This window comes from Tympanuchus pallidicinctus, unplaced genomic scaffold (assembly GCF_026119805.1).
Source record: "Tympanuchus pallidicinctus isolate F22 unplaced genomic scaffold, pur_lepc_1.0 scaffold1, whole genome shotgun sequence".
NCBI classification, from domain to species: domain Eukaryota; kingdom Metazoa; phylum Chordata; class Aves; order Galliformes; family Phasianidae; genus Tympanuchus; species Tympanuchus pallidicinctus.
In genome coordinates this window covers 58,706,216-58,722,953 of record NW_026294618.1, presented here as the reverse complement: position 1 = coordinate 58,722,953, position 16,738 = coordinate 58,706,216, and the positions used below count along the sequence as shown (strand labels likewise).

General features: G+C 40.0%; 1 protein-coding gene across 8 annotated transcripts in view; it reads left to right on the top strand.

Moving 5' to 3' along the window:
• Nucleotides 1-16,738, top strand: part of ARID1B (AT-rich interaction domain 1B) — a 317,889-nt gene that overhangs the window by 293,105 nt on the left and 8,046 nt on the right. For 4 of the 8 annotated variants that reach the window (XM_052684719.1, XM_052684709.1, XM_052684743.1 and 1 more), the window contains 6 exons: nt 1,650-1,854; nt 8,837-8,975; nt 9,770-9,942; nt 11,636-11,786; nt 12,748-12,864; nt 14,403-14,499. In XM_052684719.1, coding sequence (XP_052540679.1) covers nt 1,650-1,854; nt 8,837-8,975; nt 9,770-9,942; nt 11,636-11,786; nt 12,748-12,864; nt 14,403-14,499 — 882 coding nt within the window. The remainder of the gene's footprint in view (nt 1-1,649; nt 1,855-8,836; nt 8,976-9,769; nt 9,943-11,635; nt 11,787-12,747; nt 12,865-14,402; nt 14,500-16,738) is intronic. The other 4 variants (XM_052684763.1, XM_052684754.1, XM_052684737.1 and 1 more) reach the window with 1 other exon arrangement.

Genomic DNA, 16,738 nt, shown 5'->3' with positions numbered 1-16,738 from the left:
TTGGTTTTGCTGTATGCCCACATGAATGATCACCATGTTTATCTGTTTGGGCCTACTGTGAGGGAAAGTGCTTTGCTTGATGAGATTTATTTAAATGCATCTGAGTGACGCTCTCCTAAAAAGTTGTTACTCCAGCTGCTACACTGCACATCTCCTGATTCTGCCCAGAGAGTGACAGGGAACGTCGCTGTGCAGCAGCAGTACGTGCTCTCCGAATATGTGCTTTTGATGGGATCCCAATATGAGCAGACCAGCTGTTGGCAGCCTTCTTTTAAATGCCAATATAGTGGGCATTTAGGCATGAATATTTCTGTTTGCATTATGCAGTGTGTTCATTATGTACCGCTTAGCTGTACGTCAGTAGGCACAAAGGGCTGTGTAGCTGGGTTTCAAGCCTCGGCAGGGGCAATTTATGGAAAATATCTTCTTTAACTCTTGGGTTCTTGGGGGATCTACCAGAGAAATAAAAACACTTTGCATAGCCATGCAAATCTGCCTGCTATCCCCAGAAGTCTGGCAGCAGTATTGATGTTATTAAACACAGAGAGAAATCTAAGAAATATTTCTTTTGCTGTCAGAAGGGCGTAGGAACAGTACGGCTAATGATAACCTTTATGGCTAGTGAAATTGAGTTGGAATCATAGAATCTCAGGCCTCAGGACAAGTACAAAGCATCATGGCATGCAAGAATCAGGATTTTTCCTCAACAAAGGCCCAGATGCTCAAAACCCATTTATGTCATGCTCCCTCCCATACTTGGACCATACCTAACAATTGCACAACTGGTTGAATGAACTTTAGGGCATCAGATTATACAGCAAAAACAATACTCTGTCTGATACAGGTGCGTGAGCCAGTGGCATCATCCAAGATGACAAATGAACTAAGCTGGTACTACAGATCAGCTGTGTGTTTGAGGAATTCAGGAAGAGAATCTTTGGATATTCTCAGCCTTGTATTGCAAACAAGACTCACAGCAGAGTTGTGCAGTCAGCACTGCAGTACAGGGTGTTGCTGGACTAGCCTTGTGTGTTTGAAGTCTGCCATAATTAATTAAAGGGCCTCACTCCACTCTGCATCTCATCTAGCCAAAGGATCATTGATCTGTCCCTGCAAGATGCTGTGAAGTGAAAGGTCTCAAACCAGGAATTATAGGCTAAACTGTCTGACAGCTGGTGGCTATTCTGGAGAAAAAAATATTTTTCATATCAGTGCTCAAACGCTTAAATTGCAGAATAATGCTGTTATTGCTTTTTAAATTAGTTTTCAGAAGCTGCTTTTTAATTAGAATGGGGTGGGTGTGGGTGGGTGTCAGAGTGAGAGTGAGTGTGCATTTGCTTGGAGATAAATTGCTAACTGAAGAGCAGAGGCCCTGGAAGAGTGCAAGGCATTTAAAAGATGCACCATGCAGAAGACTTTGAACAAAGCTTTTTATGTAGCTATCAGCAGGTTCCTTAATGGTTTTATAACTGTAAATGCTGTCTATGCATTACTGCGTGTGGGCGTAATGAGCATTAGTTAGAAGAGAAAAATAAAAAAAGTAAACCAAGACGTTAAGTACTTTATTTTTTTAACTTTTTTTTTTTTCTCCTGACTTTTAAACAAACCACTTTGCTGCAAACCAATGATTCTGTCATTTATTTTGCTAGGTTAATAAAAACAAGAAGTGGCGCGAGCTTGCAACAACATTGAACGTTGGCACTTCAAGCAGTGCAGCCAGCTCCCTGAAAAAACAGTACATTCAGTACCTGTTTGCCTTCGAGTGCAAGATAGAGAGAGGGGAGGAGCCCCCTCCAGAAGTCTTCAGCACTGGAGATACTAAGAAACAACCTAAGATTCAGCCGCCATCTCCTGGTAAGCAAAAAAAAATGCAGCCTCTTACACAACCATTTTTTAAACGCAGAAGATACTCACTGGGTTGCCGTTTATTATATCTTTAGAAACATGTCTTGCTAATATTAGACAAACCGTGAGAATAAGTACATGGTTTTTAAACTTGATCTGGTTCCTGAATTGAGTCAGATTAGATATGTTACCCAGTTATATCGCTGCTCAAGATGTATCTGCCAGCATACCCTTAAGATTCAAAGAGTTACGTTGTTTTAGACAAGATGAAAGAATTCTGCAAGGATGTGCTTGTGTTGTGTGAGGTGAGGCAGCCAACGCTAGGATTGTCCATTTGTCTAAAGATGAGATCCTCTTGCCTGCACACTGATTACAACGACTCTGAAGCTGCGTTTTCAGCATGGCTGTTGTTCAGTACAACTTCAGTTGGAGGCAGGATGGCAGCTGCTGGGCTAATGAGTGGATCTCAGATGGTTGCTCTGATGTGGCTCATGTTGAATGTATGGCAGATGGAGAGAGCTGAGAGCATGGTGTATCCCCACCGCCAGACATTGTAGTCTGGAGGCACACACACTCTTTATTCTATTGTTGTTAATCCTGTATGCCAGATAAGTTGTTAGCATTACCGTTTTCATCTTCTCTGAAACATCAAAACTGGAAATGATTAATTTTGGCTGATCTTTATGTGTACAGTGTGGTGTTTGGAACCACACAGTTTTCTTCCTAAATTAATTTAATTTAAGACTCAAAAGATTTGATAGTCATGACTGATATTCAAGGGAAAATCTTTAGCAGTGACAAATTTAAGCACTTACGAAAAGGTGTAGTAGGTATTATTCTATTACAGTGACATCTGGACTGCCCGTGGAAGAGGAAAATTTTCCTTTGATTTGCTGGTTATTAGACTTTTCTGAGCATCAGAATAATTCTAATACTTACCTTCACAAGTACTGTTAGGCAGATCACCTTGTGTTAATGCCAAGAGAACGTAATTCCTGGAGTGTTTACAGCAGTTCCCTGTGAAAGGCAATAACAGAAAAGTATTGAATAACTTCTGTTATTTCACTTCACTGGCAGAAAATAGGAAGTTGAGAGTCAGGGACCCAGCAACCTCTCCAGGGATTTGCAGGCTGTATTGTACTACTTTGAGATTTCCTATTGTGGATTCCAGAAAATTCAAAAACCCTTATCAGGTAAAAAAGCTTTGGCCATTTCATATGATAGTGCTTTGTCCTTTACAGAAGAAGATAAAGGTGAGAACACTTAGATCTTTTTGTGTATTTTTCAGCATGAGGATTTGGGAAAGTGTTGTTAAAATCTTCCTAGCTACATTTCCTTGTGTAAATCCTTAAATAATTCCTCTCCCCCATTAGCATTTAGACTTATCAGGTACCCCAGTGGTGATTGCCTAACACATAAGATAAGTAGATGACTTTGTAAGGCGAGTTCAGAAGATGGAGAAATACACTCAGCACAAAACGTGAAACCTATAGTCCAGATGTTTATTGATCTGAAATGAGCACGTATGTCTAGAATATTTCCCAGTGCAAAAATTAAAAGGTGTTGTGTTTACCTGTCATTCCTGACAAGACAGTTAAGGGGCAAGAAACTGTTCAGGCTTACAAAGGAGGGTGATGAGGAAGTTCATCTCTTTCTAAAACAGCAGTTTTAGAAGCAGCAGCAGTACTGAAAATGAAAGGATGTGGTGCTTTGCAGTATCCTCCCTTGCCCATCCCCCTCCAGCACTGCTCTCAGCAGTTTGTTCAGGGACAATCGCTGTGAATCAGCTGAAGTTTGAGCTAAAGAATCCTTATTTAAATACATAGGCAGGAAACAAAGAAATACCAGATGTACCATTTTACTGAGTCCTTTGTATCAGGGCACTGCAGATGAAAATGACAAAGTCCAAGTTTAAATTTATCATAACATTCAAGGAAGCCGTCTATGAGGGGAACTGAAACTATTTTTCTAAAATAAAAACACAGCAGGACATAGAGACTAGTAGAGGAGGAAGCAAGCAAAGATCTCAAGATTTGTTTTGTTGGCTAGAAAAGAACTCGTGTCACTGAATGGACTGCACTTCTCTACAGAGAAAGGCTTTCCCAGTGTGTTTCAGCTTCAGTACATGAAATCCCGCTGAGGTATAGACGCTGCAGAGAGTACAGGCCTGTTCTCTCTAATACTCAGCTTTTTTTCTTGCTCCTTTTTCTTTGGTATATGCCAACATTAGCTGCACAAAAGAAGTAGAGTTGTGGATGTATTTTAGATAATCTGTTACTCTTGGGCATTCAGAGGAAACAGGAGCCCAATACAACAAGAAAGAGTAGCCTCAGAGGGTCCTCGCTTTAACCATTCACCTCTGTTGCGCAGCTAGCTCAGCATAGGCAAAACAGCTTTGAAGCCAAATCCTTGTGCAGAGAGCTAGTGGCAGTGTTACTGCTTTGGGAATTTTGGTAAAAAAAAAAAAAAAGCAGGGAGGCTTGTCTCAGAGAGGGGCTGTAGTATTTTGTCCAGTTCTACAGCTGATGCTACAAGATCTGGGTCACAAGAGTTTAAAAACCAGCTGATCTTCATAAAATTTCTGAAAATAAATATTTCAACTGCTCTGTGCCAACCTTCTTGGTATGGAGGAGCATCGAGTTCCTGTTTAGTGTAGATGCTCGGGAAGGTACAAGCAGAAGCACAGGGTCAGAGCAAGTTGGTTCTTGTGGATGTCCCTCATCCAAAGGGTGGCTTTGTGGCTGCCTCAGAGGTGACTCTTGGGGCATTGTAGTGCGCACGCTAGAAATATAGTGTGACAACTGGAGCAGGCAGGTGCCAGCAGGAGGACCTACCCCTCAAGGGAAAGATGTGATGTGCAGGCTGAACTTAGGGGACTGTGATGCAGTGGTCTGGGTTCATGTGTTAGTCCATTTTCTTGCAACACGATGGTTGGGATTTCCCATCACTACTGTCAGCAGCAATGCACTGTGAATTTTTGGCTGCATTGTGCAGTTTGTGTGACTCTGAAAAATGCAGACTGAGGTATTTACCCTGTGCCAAAGGAGGATAGGTTCTGAGGCACAGCTGGGAGGGGGGATGCTCCTGAGTAACACAGAGCTGCTGGCCCCGGTATCAGCAGAGGCTGAGTCACAATAGACCTGGAGAACATGTGCATGTTCTGGGAGGAGAGCAAGGGAGCGTTTCCTTGGCAGCAGAGAAACAAGACTTGGGGAGGGGACAGCGGGGACGAGGCACTCCACAGCCTTTTGATGGGTGCCTCTGTAACCAAACCCGTCCGTCTCTGCTGACTGACTGAAGTGCTATTCTTAGCAGACAGGTGATGTCATGCGAGCGGTGAGGCCAGCCAGGGAATCCCCACGGAAGATGGATGGGTGAGGGCTTGGAGGAGGGGGGCAGGCAGAGGCACCCCGCTCCCACCAGGAGGGACTCTGCCATAGCCGATGCCCCCAGCCGGCCAGAGTGGGGCACTGGGTTTGTGCTGTGTAAATTACCCTCCCAGCGTGGCGGCTGGCTGCTGGGCTGGAGTGTGTGAATGTGCTTAACCCTCAGTAACCTTTCCATTGTTTACTTTAGAGTATACATTTGTAGCTTCTGGCAAAAGGTAGGCATATCCTAGAGAGCATGTCAGGCCTCATATTAATGGCGTTTCAAGAGCTTGCTGGGTTTTTTCTTTTTTTTTCCTAGAGGGAAAAAATCGCTGGCAAGAAAATGCTTCTTTTAATGTTTGGGTTTTTTTTTTTTTAATCTGCATGTTTCTGTTCTGGTAAATAAAGGGTCTTTCCTGAAAGCAGCCCGCACTGCCATGTAGGCTTTGCAAGTTAAAAAACAAGCAGTGCTGTGATTCTGTCCCTGAGTGAACGGCGTGTAGGGCTTCAGTTCTCACTGATGACCTACCTCTATTTGTGCCACTGTCTTCAATCAGACTCAAACAGAGAACTATAACTTCACTCCTTGTTTTTTTCTCTTGGTCTTCATTACAACTGCATATGAAGTCTATAAAATAATTAATCAGCCTTTGCAGTAGCAACTGAAGAGAAAAAGGAGTGTGATTTCCATTCTGTAGATAAGAAAAACCAAGAAAAACCACCAAGACATTTAGGTCATGAATATCATTCTGAGTGACAGTTTCCTAAGTTTTGCCATGTATTGCCCTTTGATCTCTCCTGTTCTGCCCAGACACAAATCAGCATTTCAGACTCTCTAAAAAAGGACCACACATCTAAGAACTCTTGTAAAAAGTTTGATTTCACTCATATGCCCGGTACTGTGTAGAATTTTTTTAGAGGACCAAGAAAAAAAAAAAAGAGCTTGAGAAGATCCATCTGATTAACTTCCTTGTGATTGGCTGAAACACTGCAAAGCTTTAAGTAACTGAAAATGACATCCTACAAGGAAAAGAGTTACGTTACTTAAAAAATGATATCTGCTCTACCAGTAGTAAACATTTCAAGTATGCACTTAGATTATTCTTCCTCAAGGATGTGCTTTTTCCACTGACACTAATACTGGAATTAACTACTCAGTGAGCTATGAGCATATGTCATAGATAGATATATATGTCCACACTTAGGCTCTTCTTGGTGGCTGATGACCTAATCCAGAGGTTGAAACATTTGCAGTCCCTTCTCTATAGGAGTGTGCCTCACCCAGCAAAGGCCTAGAGCAAAGTTCATTAACTAAACAGGATCAGAAACTTTGCACTTTTTATAAATAGTATTTGCCTTCGATTTTTCATACGTTTGTTAGCAGTCATTTAGAAAAGTATCAGGGTGGTGGGGAACAACTATAACTACCACCAAGCAGATAGAAATGTAGCTTGCAGGTTCTCAGTTGGATATCTTCTTTTCATTCTTAAAACTTTCCTAGTAAAAAAGGCATCTAAAAATAATGTTATGTGTAAGAAAGATTCTGAATATTTACGCAGCCCATTAATAGTGAAAAGTATTTTACTTGTTTTATTTAGATTTACTTTAGATATGAATTAATTTCTTTGCTCAGGTAGAATAGGGAAGAACTTAATTGCTGCTTAAAAGCCGATCATCAGAGAAATGTGCAGGGTGATGCAATATCATTTTTTACTGTAACAATATGGGTAAAGTAAGATGTTTGCTCACATGGTTCTGATACAACAAGATGATGGCGTGTGACAGCTTTCAATGCTTTCAAGCTTTTTAGAAGTAATCTAGCATTGTGTTTAAAGTGCAGCAGACCTTAGAATACAAAAAGGCAGGAAAATGATCCTGTCTCACCCAGGGGTCTTATATACAAAAGGCTCATTTTACATGAACATGATGATTTTCTTTATTATTTTACATACATGTTTTATTACAGCACTAAAGCCCTCAGTCAGCTGTAGCATTAACTGTTGCACGTTGTGGTAACTGTATTAATGCTATCAGAGACCTTTTCTTGATGTTTTTTTGAACCTCATTACAAGGTGAATATAATCCAAACACACCTTAGAAAGGTGAGGACAGGAGCAACATGGTCTACAAAATGTGCGTTTTACGTATGCTCTTGCTACTGACACTGATTTCCAATAGTGGAACATGTGTTACAGATATAAATGAAACACATAAAAAGGGTGTTCTTCAGTTAAAAACAAGCTCTGCCTGTCAGGGTGATGTGTGTTCTAGGATTCTGAGTCAATTATAAACTACTCTCTCTTTCACATAGAGAAGAACAGCATATGCTGCTGCTTCCAGTTTTTCTTCTAACAGTAATTTATAAAGTTTTGTTAATTAGTTGTTGGATGACAATAGTCAGGCACTTAAAAATGGTCGCATGAAGGTTTGTAGAATCAAAAACACCTCTCAAGCCATTGCCATGTCTTTCTAAGTTTATTAGGTTTGTGATTTTTTCTGTTTGAAAATAGCATCCAAAGGCTTGATCCTACACTTTCTTGGGAAGAATTCCTGCTTCAAACACCAAAGCAGACATTGCAGTCTGATACAAAGCTTGGGCGCTGTTACTGATGCCCATCGATCACCTTCTAAATCAGAAAAAATGCCACATCATAGCTGGAGGAGGACTTTCTCAGTATTTGTATGAAAATAGAAACTGCACTGTCTACTTTAAAAGACTGTTCTGAATGTAATTTATCATTAGCTTATGTGATATATTCATTTAATGTCCTTATTACTGCTTAGTCTCTTTAGAGTAGAACATTACATGCTTCTCTCCATTTATCGTCACATCAAAAATGTAGCTATTTCCAGCTTGGGATATTCTGTGATTCTGTTCGCCATGGTTAAGGAGGCCAGTAGTGCATGTACTCTACTGCTGTCTGAGATCTCAGCATAAAAATCTTTGCAGAATTGACCTGATCTTGTTACACGTGCTCTACAGTGATCCTAGCTGCATTTTGTTAAGTTGTCCATTGCTATTTTTACAATGTTATGCTTTCTTCTTACCCCCTAATGGCCCTCTAAATTTCTTGAATTCAGTCTTTTGCCACATTGTCTCAAAGATGGCATAGGGTTGCAGTGTGCCCCTAACTATTAGCCATGTTTCATCTCAGAAATGCTTGCCTTTTAGTAGTAAAATAGATTATGTTCTTATATTAATACAGTGGTTTAAATTTGTAGAAAAAGCTTCTGGTTGAAATTTGCTTTATAAATATCTGTATTGTGGTAGTGATCATATATATAAAGAAGCTGTGCCGAATAACAACTTTCATCTACTCTGTTGTAAACTATAGACAATTAACTTTGTACCTCTGACCTCTGATTTAAATGATCCTTCATCTAGATGATTTCTATTCATGTTGCTTCAGGCAGCGATTTAAATTTGTGGTTCTAGGAAAGATGATGGCTATTACCTCATAGCATATCCTGGTCTCAGAGGATTTTATGGAACTTACAAAGTAGAGATGCATGGTATAAGCAGGCCAATGGGGGAAACAACCAGTTTCTCTCACTGATTATTATTATTTCTGCAATAATTTGGTTACTACCTTCTAATATTTCCTTTTTCTTTAATCTTCCAGCTAATTCTGGTTCCTTGCAAGGCCCACAGACTCCACAGTCTACTGGCAGTAATTCCATGACAGAAGTGCCAGGCGATTTGAAGCCTCCAACACCAGCATCAACACCTCATGGACAGATGACACCTATGCAGGGTGGCAGGTATGAAATAGGCTTTGCTTCATTTTCTCTTATGCTGTTATTCTATAGCAGTTAAAGTTAGTTTTTCTCAACTATACAGGCACACATCTGATTCTGTGTTGAGCCAACCCAACCTTAGGAGTGGCAAAAAACCATCTCTTTCTGGAGGGAAGAGAAGGAAAGGGAGGAAGGATTAGGATCTGCATTATCAGAGAAGGATCAAACAAGCAGTAGTGCAAGCTAGAGCGTGTGAACATGTGAAGATTGGGGTGAGAGGTTGAAACCAGTAGCATCATCTTAGAACCTTATATATGTAGCTTTCTTTCCTGGGTGCACAGATTCAGAGTGTTATCAAAAAAGTATTATAGTAACAGTGAGATAACAGAGAATTCAGCTGGATGGACCAAGAGATCCCTTTCAGAAATGATATTAGGAAGGTAAATCAAGTAGCTGTTTAGTCTTTAGGAGGAATAATGAAACAGATAAAAAATAATACTAATTTGACGCAGCATATGAAGCTTGTGTGTTTGTGAAGAACACAGCTTTGTGAAATTTCAGAAAAGTTTAGACTTTTACATGGCTAATAGGAGCATGCACAGGTAGGTGAAAAACCCCTGTCATTCAGGTAAGTATCCAGATAAGCTTGGAGAAAAAAAAGTTAGATTTTTTAATGATTGTGCAAGTTGTTTGCTTCTTCCTCAGATGTATCCTGTGGTGATCACTGACAAACGCAGCAGTGTTTTGTGGGCTGGTCTGTTTTCACATTTCTTACGAATACACAATGATGTTAATGCCTCCTTTTTTTCATCTGCTAGAAACAGCGCAGTTAGTGTGCATGATCCCTTTTCTGATGTAAGTGATTCAGCATTCCCGAAGCGAAACTCCATGACGCCAAATGCACCGTACCAGCAGGGAATAAACATGCCAGATATGATGGGAAGGATGCCATACGAGCCGAATAAAGATCCTTTTGGTGGAATGAGAAAAGGTATTTTCTTTGTGGCGTCTTCTTCCCTACTCACATAAATGTTATCAGGCCACTCTAGTCATCAGAATGAGCTGCATGTCCAGCTGATTCTGCTGTTGGCAAAACAGCTACATTCTTGTAGCAAAAAGGCAGATCCAGTGCAATTGTTCAATTCTGGTCATATTTTCCCTTCTCAGGGTCATGCTGTGTATTTTAGACTTAACTGTTTCCTAAACCTGCTTATAGGAACAAATTTCAGGAATGATGGCATAAATTCCTAGGGATGGATTTTATGCAATGCAGTATGTTTTATGAATGTGGGTAGCAACTTTGCCTATCAGATGCTGGACTTCGATGCTAGAAGAAGCTGTGAAGGAACAGGCCTGATTGTGGTACAGCTGGACACTGTGTGCAACTGAGCAAATCTCCTAATGCTGTCGTAATTTACATATTTTTCAGCATGGGAAAACTAACTCTGTTCTCATTTGGACAACCCCTGACAATAGGTGATAAACACGCTATTTTTAGAAAGCAAAAACCAAAACTAATGTCAAGCCTGACTCTTGTCCCTTGGGGCAATTAACTTACAGATGTTTGTGTGGATATTGTAAAATGTGCTTAAAGTGAATCAGTTTTGTATACCATGTACATAGGAAAGTGGGAAGTCAGAATGTAAGTAGGACTCACACTGGCTGCAGAGAAGAGCAGATGAAGGAGGTGGAATTAAGAAGTGGAAATTGAAGGAGAGCAAAAGGGAGAAACAAGAAGAAGAGGTCCAGAAATCGAAGGAAGAGGGAACCAGACCAGACCAAACTAGACTAGACTAGACTATAACAGTTCAGTTGGAAGGGACTTAGCAAGATCAAGGTGCCTCGTATGTGTTGCAGTGAGGAGATAGCTAGCTATCCTGATACGATTTTTTCAAACCTTTCCTTTAGATTATTTTACCTGAACTGTAGTCACTAGTAAAACACATTTGGAATAAGAGGAAGGTCTCTCTGTCTTAGATTAATTTTAATTATTGTATCCACATGAGATTAAGTGGGTTTATTGCACTTCGTCATACGTATCATATTTACCTTTAGTCAAAACAGAAATGTCTGTCTGTTTAGTATCTACAAGAAAGGACTAAAGGATAGAGTCACTTCCTCTGTCTGTTTTGGGGATTTATATGAAATACAGTACTACATATGCCTTTTCTTGGACCTTTAGAATACCCATCCTGCTCAAGAAGCTACTTTAGGATACAATAGCCTTTTTGTAAGCAAGTCTATATATATATATATGAGAGCTTTATAGGAAAAAAGAAGAGCCTGATTCCTGCAGCTTTATAATCCAAACTATGAGATTTATCTGTTCTGTAAGGTTTATGTTTGAATTCATATTTAGCATTCTTGGGGGTGAAAAGAGCAAGAGCAAGTTCATCTTCAGCTATAAAGACCTCAGGGAAGAAGCTGCCTCAGTGCCTGATGAGCTTGGTTTGGTATGATAAGATTATTCTCTTCACTTGCAGCTCCTATATATTATTATAACCATCATCTTAGTAGTGGTAGTACTTCATGAGTTTTCATCAGGCCCTGGAGAGCTTGTCAGACACCAGCTAATTCTCCTTGGCAGTGTTAGAAATCTGAACATTATTTTAAAATATATCATTTAATAGAAAGATATCTTCAAACCCCCAGAATAATATATTTAATTTCCTTTACTGTTGTAGTGCCTGGAAGCAACGAGCCTTTCATGACCCCTGGACAAATGCCTAACAGTGGAATACAGGAAATGTATAACCAGAATCCATCTGGAGCCATGTCCAACATGAGCATGAGCCAGCGACAGCAGTTCTCTTATGGAAGTGGCTATGACAGGAGGTGAGTTTTTCTTCAGGAAAAAGCAAGGACCGTTAGTGAAAGCCATCATCTCCCCTCTCATTTTCCCATCTCACATTGCAGAGAACGTGGCAGCCTGTATTTCCTACAGCATTGTACTAAGTCACTGGAAGTTAAACCGTTGGTAATGACTGCATCTAGCTGTTCACAGGAATTAATGAGGAGGAATTGTTAGACTTTCTAAATCACTCAAGCTGCAGCAGATCAGCAAGTGGATATGTTTGACAGCTGCCTTCAGCTGGCTGTTGTGTTGGGCTGTGATGGCAGAAAGTAGCACTGGAGTATTCTTGCCATGTTTTCACCTAAACAGTTGTTGGTGGGCTTTTTCTGAAAAACAAAATGCACAGCCTGTGTTTGGTTTGTGGTCTGTTAGTGAATTGTCTTTAGAGATTCTGGAGTCTGTTGTCTGAGGGGCAGTAGTATTTCAGTGTATCTGTCAGGACCCTCATAAGTTTGCTTTCAGTGAAGTAAGCAAAAATAAATTTGGTTCTCTTTGTTTATCCCAGGAAAGCCTTTGGAATAATAAAAAAAAAAAAAAAAGAAAGAATGAAACATCTGACAACTGAACACTGTTATAGCAAGCAGAGATGTTGGAGAATGTTTGGATTATATTAAGTATTAGAGTAGCTTTTGCAGCTCTGGCAATGTTCCCACTTTTACTTTCATTAGCTTGTGTACCCTCGCTTCCCTTTTTGTTTCCTTGTGGCAGCCAAAGTTACGCAGTGTGAGTCTTTCAAGTGCAGCAGAGGAACAAAGTTTTTTCTCATAGTTTGAAGTAGTAGGTGTGTGGAGTAACACAACTGTAATGCTGCTCAACAGGTCATGTGCTGGGAAGTCTGATTAAAGTGGAAGATGATAAGTCAAGAGAATATTTTCTTTAAGGGATATGATTTTGGAGAATAAGTACTTTTTACAGAATGAGGTTTCCTTTGTCATTTTTTAGGTCGGATCATGGGCTGGGTCCTGAAGGCAGTATGGGACCACCTGGTCAAAGCAACATGGTGCCTTCAAACAGTGACCCAAGCATGTACTCTCCTAATCGTTACCCTGGCCAGCAAAGGTGAACATTGATTTCTCTGTTTGTAATATCTTCAATAACCAGCTAATGAGTGCTAGCAGACTCTTTGAGGGCACATAGAATATGCAACTTCTTGGTGTTGCTTATGCTTTGCCTTCTCTGATTTAGGTTTTTACCATTGGTTCAGTTTCTGGAGTGTAACAGGATTGGGAAAATTGGTTGACTTTGTGTAGCTATAGAATCATAGATGTTAAAAAAGGAGCATGCATACTGCCTTATGTATCTCCTTGCCAACACTGAACTGAATGTACAGGCCAAAGTTCTTTCAGGGCAGCATTGAATGACACGTATTCTGAAGCTTCCACAGTTTCTTTTGGATTGTGGTTATCCTGTACCTAACCAAACTAACATTCAGAAAGTTTCCTTGTATATATATATAGTACATGTACCTTAGCCCAGTTTCATCTAATTATACATCCAGTCTTGGATGAGTGTAAGCAATTCCTTTCGGTTATATGGTTCGTTTAACTGGTGTTTTCATCTGCATCAACGTTTTGGGAGATACTGAAAAACTATTGCTTTACTCTCATCAAGGCATAAAAATACATGTATTTTCTCTGCTTTTGAAAAAGCCATGTCTCATCAGTTCATTTAACACATCGGGTTCTCTAATCCTGTTTTGTTTCTCAGACTGTCTGTGATATATTATTCCCATTCTTATACTCAAATAGGTAAATTCTTACTGGTTATGTACAGAGTGCAATTACTCATGTACTGGTCTGCAAGACAGTGTTAATGTTTTAGTCTTAATACTTTCCAAGTACTTCATTTCCACAAACAAAATTTCATTCAGATGTGCTAAAAATACTGCAGTTGCACTGCAGTGCCCCTCAGAGGTCATAAGAGGCCACAGGTAAGTTTCCAAGTGCAGCTCAGCTCTGCCTCTTGTGTATGTGACATTATGTAGCTTTAGTTAAAAATTACATGACTGTACATGATTGATTACAAAATTGTAAGAGCACTGTTTTTACTCAGTAAAGATGTGTTTAAATGCTACATACCGTAGCACATATCACCATTTAGAATCTTAGAATTTCTCTTCAAATTAGCAGTTAGGTATTGATTGAGTACTTAACCTATATACCTATATATTTATTACATTCTTAATCCAGAAAGTAGTCTTCTTGGAAACCTGTGCTGTAAAAAACAAGAATCTTGACATGCTCAACCTTTGAGCTATATACATCAGGAATTTATCCTGCTAGGACTGGTTCCTAGTGTCACTGCAGCTGCCTTTCTTACCTCTGTGCTGACAGTACACTATTCCCATTTCTAACGCTACTCCTAAATCTCTCCCCTGCATCTTCATTGCTTCTTTCCTTCTATCTGCTTTGCTTTCCTCCTTCCACTGCTCCAGCAGAGCTTACTGTATTAGTCTCTGGACCATCCCACACCATGTCTTCACCACGATTCCAAATGACAAGTGTCTTCAAGATGCAAGATCATGAGAGCAGTGTCCTTTCTCTAGTATCTTAAAAACTCCAGCAGCTCTAAGTGTTGATTTGAATGCTTCGTTTTAGGCATGAACCATATGGGCAGCAGTATCCAGGACAAGGACCTCCCTCAGGACAGCCACCGTATGGAGGACATCAACCTGGAATGTATCCACAGCAGCAGGTAGGAGAAGGGAAAACAGCTACATTCATAATATTTTTTTAATAAATGCCGCTCAAAAATTCTGTATACACTCAAAACTTTGTTGATGGAATGTATGTCTTTTGGCACAGAGGAGCACTGTAGTTCAGGTCAGAATCGCAGCCCATAAGGATAAGCAGCACATATACAGCTATAGGAGGTTATTTCTTTACACCTGGAAGGGCATAAATTTTAACAGAAGTTCTAGAAGTTTTGTGGCTTTGAATGTGTATCAAGTGAATGTCCCAAGCTAATGATCAGCAGAGTGGGAAAGTATAATTAATAGGCTAGTGGAGTGATGCTACCTCACTTTCAGAGGCAGCAAATTGGAAAGTATTGCTTGACTGGCAGATTGACTCAAATTATGTCAAGTAGCCAAGTGAACCAACAGAAAACTAGAGCAGAGTAAAACATGCAGTACTGCCAGTTACTTAGAATGCTGTGGTGGGTCACCTGAGTTACTCTTTAATATATATCTTTAATATATATCTTTAATATATATCTTTTATATATAGCAGATGGCATTTGCCATGTATCTTGTCTCTAGTAATATGTTACAAATACACAAGAAAAATGTTTTAGTGTTAGTAATAGTTTAAACACTTGTACATTTCAATCTCTGTTTATAAAATCTTTGTAAATACAAATGATACTAATAATTAAGGTTTTTGTAAGATGTATCATTACTGCTTTGTGGGCAAAATAACATCTTGTAAGTTAATGACAAAACTCTGATGACTTCAACAAGGTTTTAGTTTCATTCTGCATGTTATGAAGTCAGTTCTAGTCACAGAATAATTACAGCTAGCTTCCAAAATAGAAAGCATTTCCTTGTGATACAGTTATCAAAATGCACTTGTTTTCAGCTACTTACAGGTAGTCCTTTTCTGTCTGGGTTAGTGTTTCACTTCTCTGAGCCAGTGGTCAGCTGCTGGAATGGACTTCCCAGGGAGGTGGTGGGATCACCGCCCCTGGAGGTGTTCAAGAAACGTTTAGATGTTGTACTGAGGGGTGTGGTTTAGTGGAAAATATTGGTGACAAGGAGGATGGTTGGACTGTGGGTGATCTTAGGGGGCTTTTCCAAGCTTGGTGATACTATGATTCACTAGGAAATTCAGACTTAAAAAAAAAAAAAAAAGAAAAAAAAATGGAGATCTTAGGTTACATTGTACTAAAAATGTTTACAAAGTTTGATTTCTTGCCTATCTCTTTATTTCATAGAATCTCTGAAATAGTGTAATCAAAAAACTTTTGTTGCTCTTTATTGTGAACATATATGAGCAGCCAAAGTGATTTAGTGGGGAAATTGCAAAGATGCATAATAGAAGAGTTAGTGATACTCCATGCTAAAATATGTAGGTTGTATGTGAACTAATTTGTTAAAGCAAAGATTCAACCAGAATTTCTGAAAGGATACATTGGGCCCTGTCTCTGTTGCTGTTTATATGCTTTGTATAATGGCTCTTGAATGCATAATGCATTCAAGCACGAATGCAAAAAAACATAGAAGAGTGAAGGGTGAGAATCCTGACCTTGTCCCTCCCCCCAGAGGGGGCTCCCACACCCGGAGCATTCCCCTTTTTGACCTAGCTAAAGACCAGGTTGCTCCCACAATATTCTTTCAATTTCCTAGGTTCAAGAAGAATGTGAAAAATAACCCTTTCAGAGTTTTATCCATAGCCTGAAGGCTAGGGAATGGCAGGGAAGAAGGTGCTTTGTGCATGAACCCCTGGGGCTAGCAAAGTACTTTGAGCCAGTTTTTCAGTTCTTGTATGAATGCTTACAGGCTGAGAGTTGTTATACGGCAGGTTACCAGTGTTAGTGTATTTTTTTCTTCTGCGAGGTCTCACAACTTCCCTTTCCCAGTGGAGAGACACACGTTGTGCAGCCTTGGTCACCTGCTGAACCCTCACACAGGAGTAGGAATTGAGGTGCATCACTGTCCTCAGCACTTGGTTGCCATTAAGCATCTTGCCACTGCATAGACACAGCTCTGATCTGCCTTTAAAAAGGCACTTGCTTCATTCCCGGGTGTCTGCTTTAAGCATGTGGAATCACAGTAGCAGAAAAAGCACCTTCTTTTTAGGTGTGGCAACTACTGAGTCAGTTCTTAATGTATAAATTGGCCCAAAGCGTGAGATTTACCACAGCAAGTTGTTTATGTAAGACTGAAAATAGGTTTTTCTTAGGTAGCCAGGCAGCTCTATAGCAAGTTAAAAAT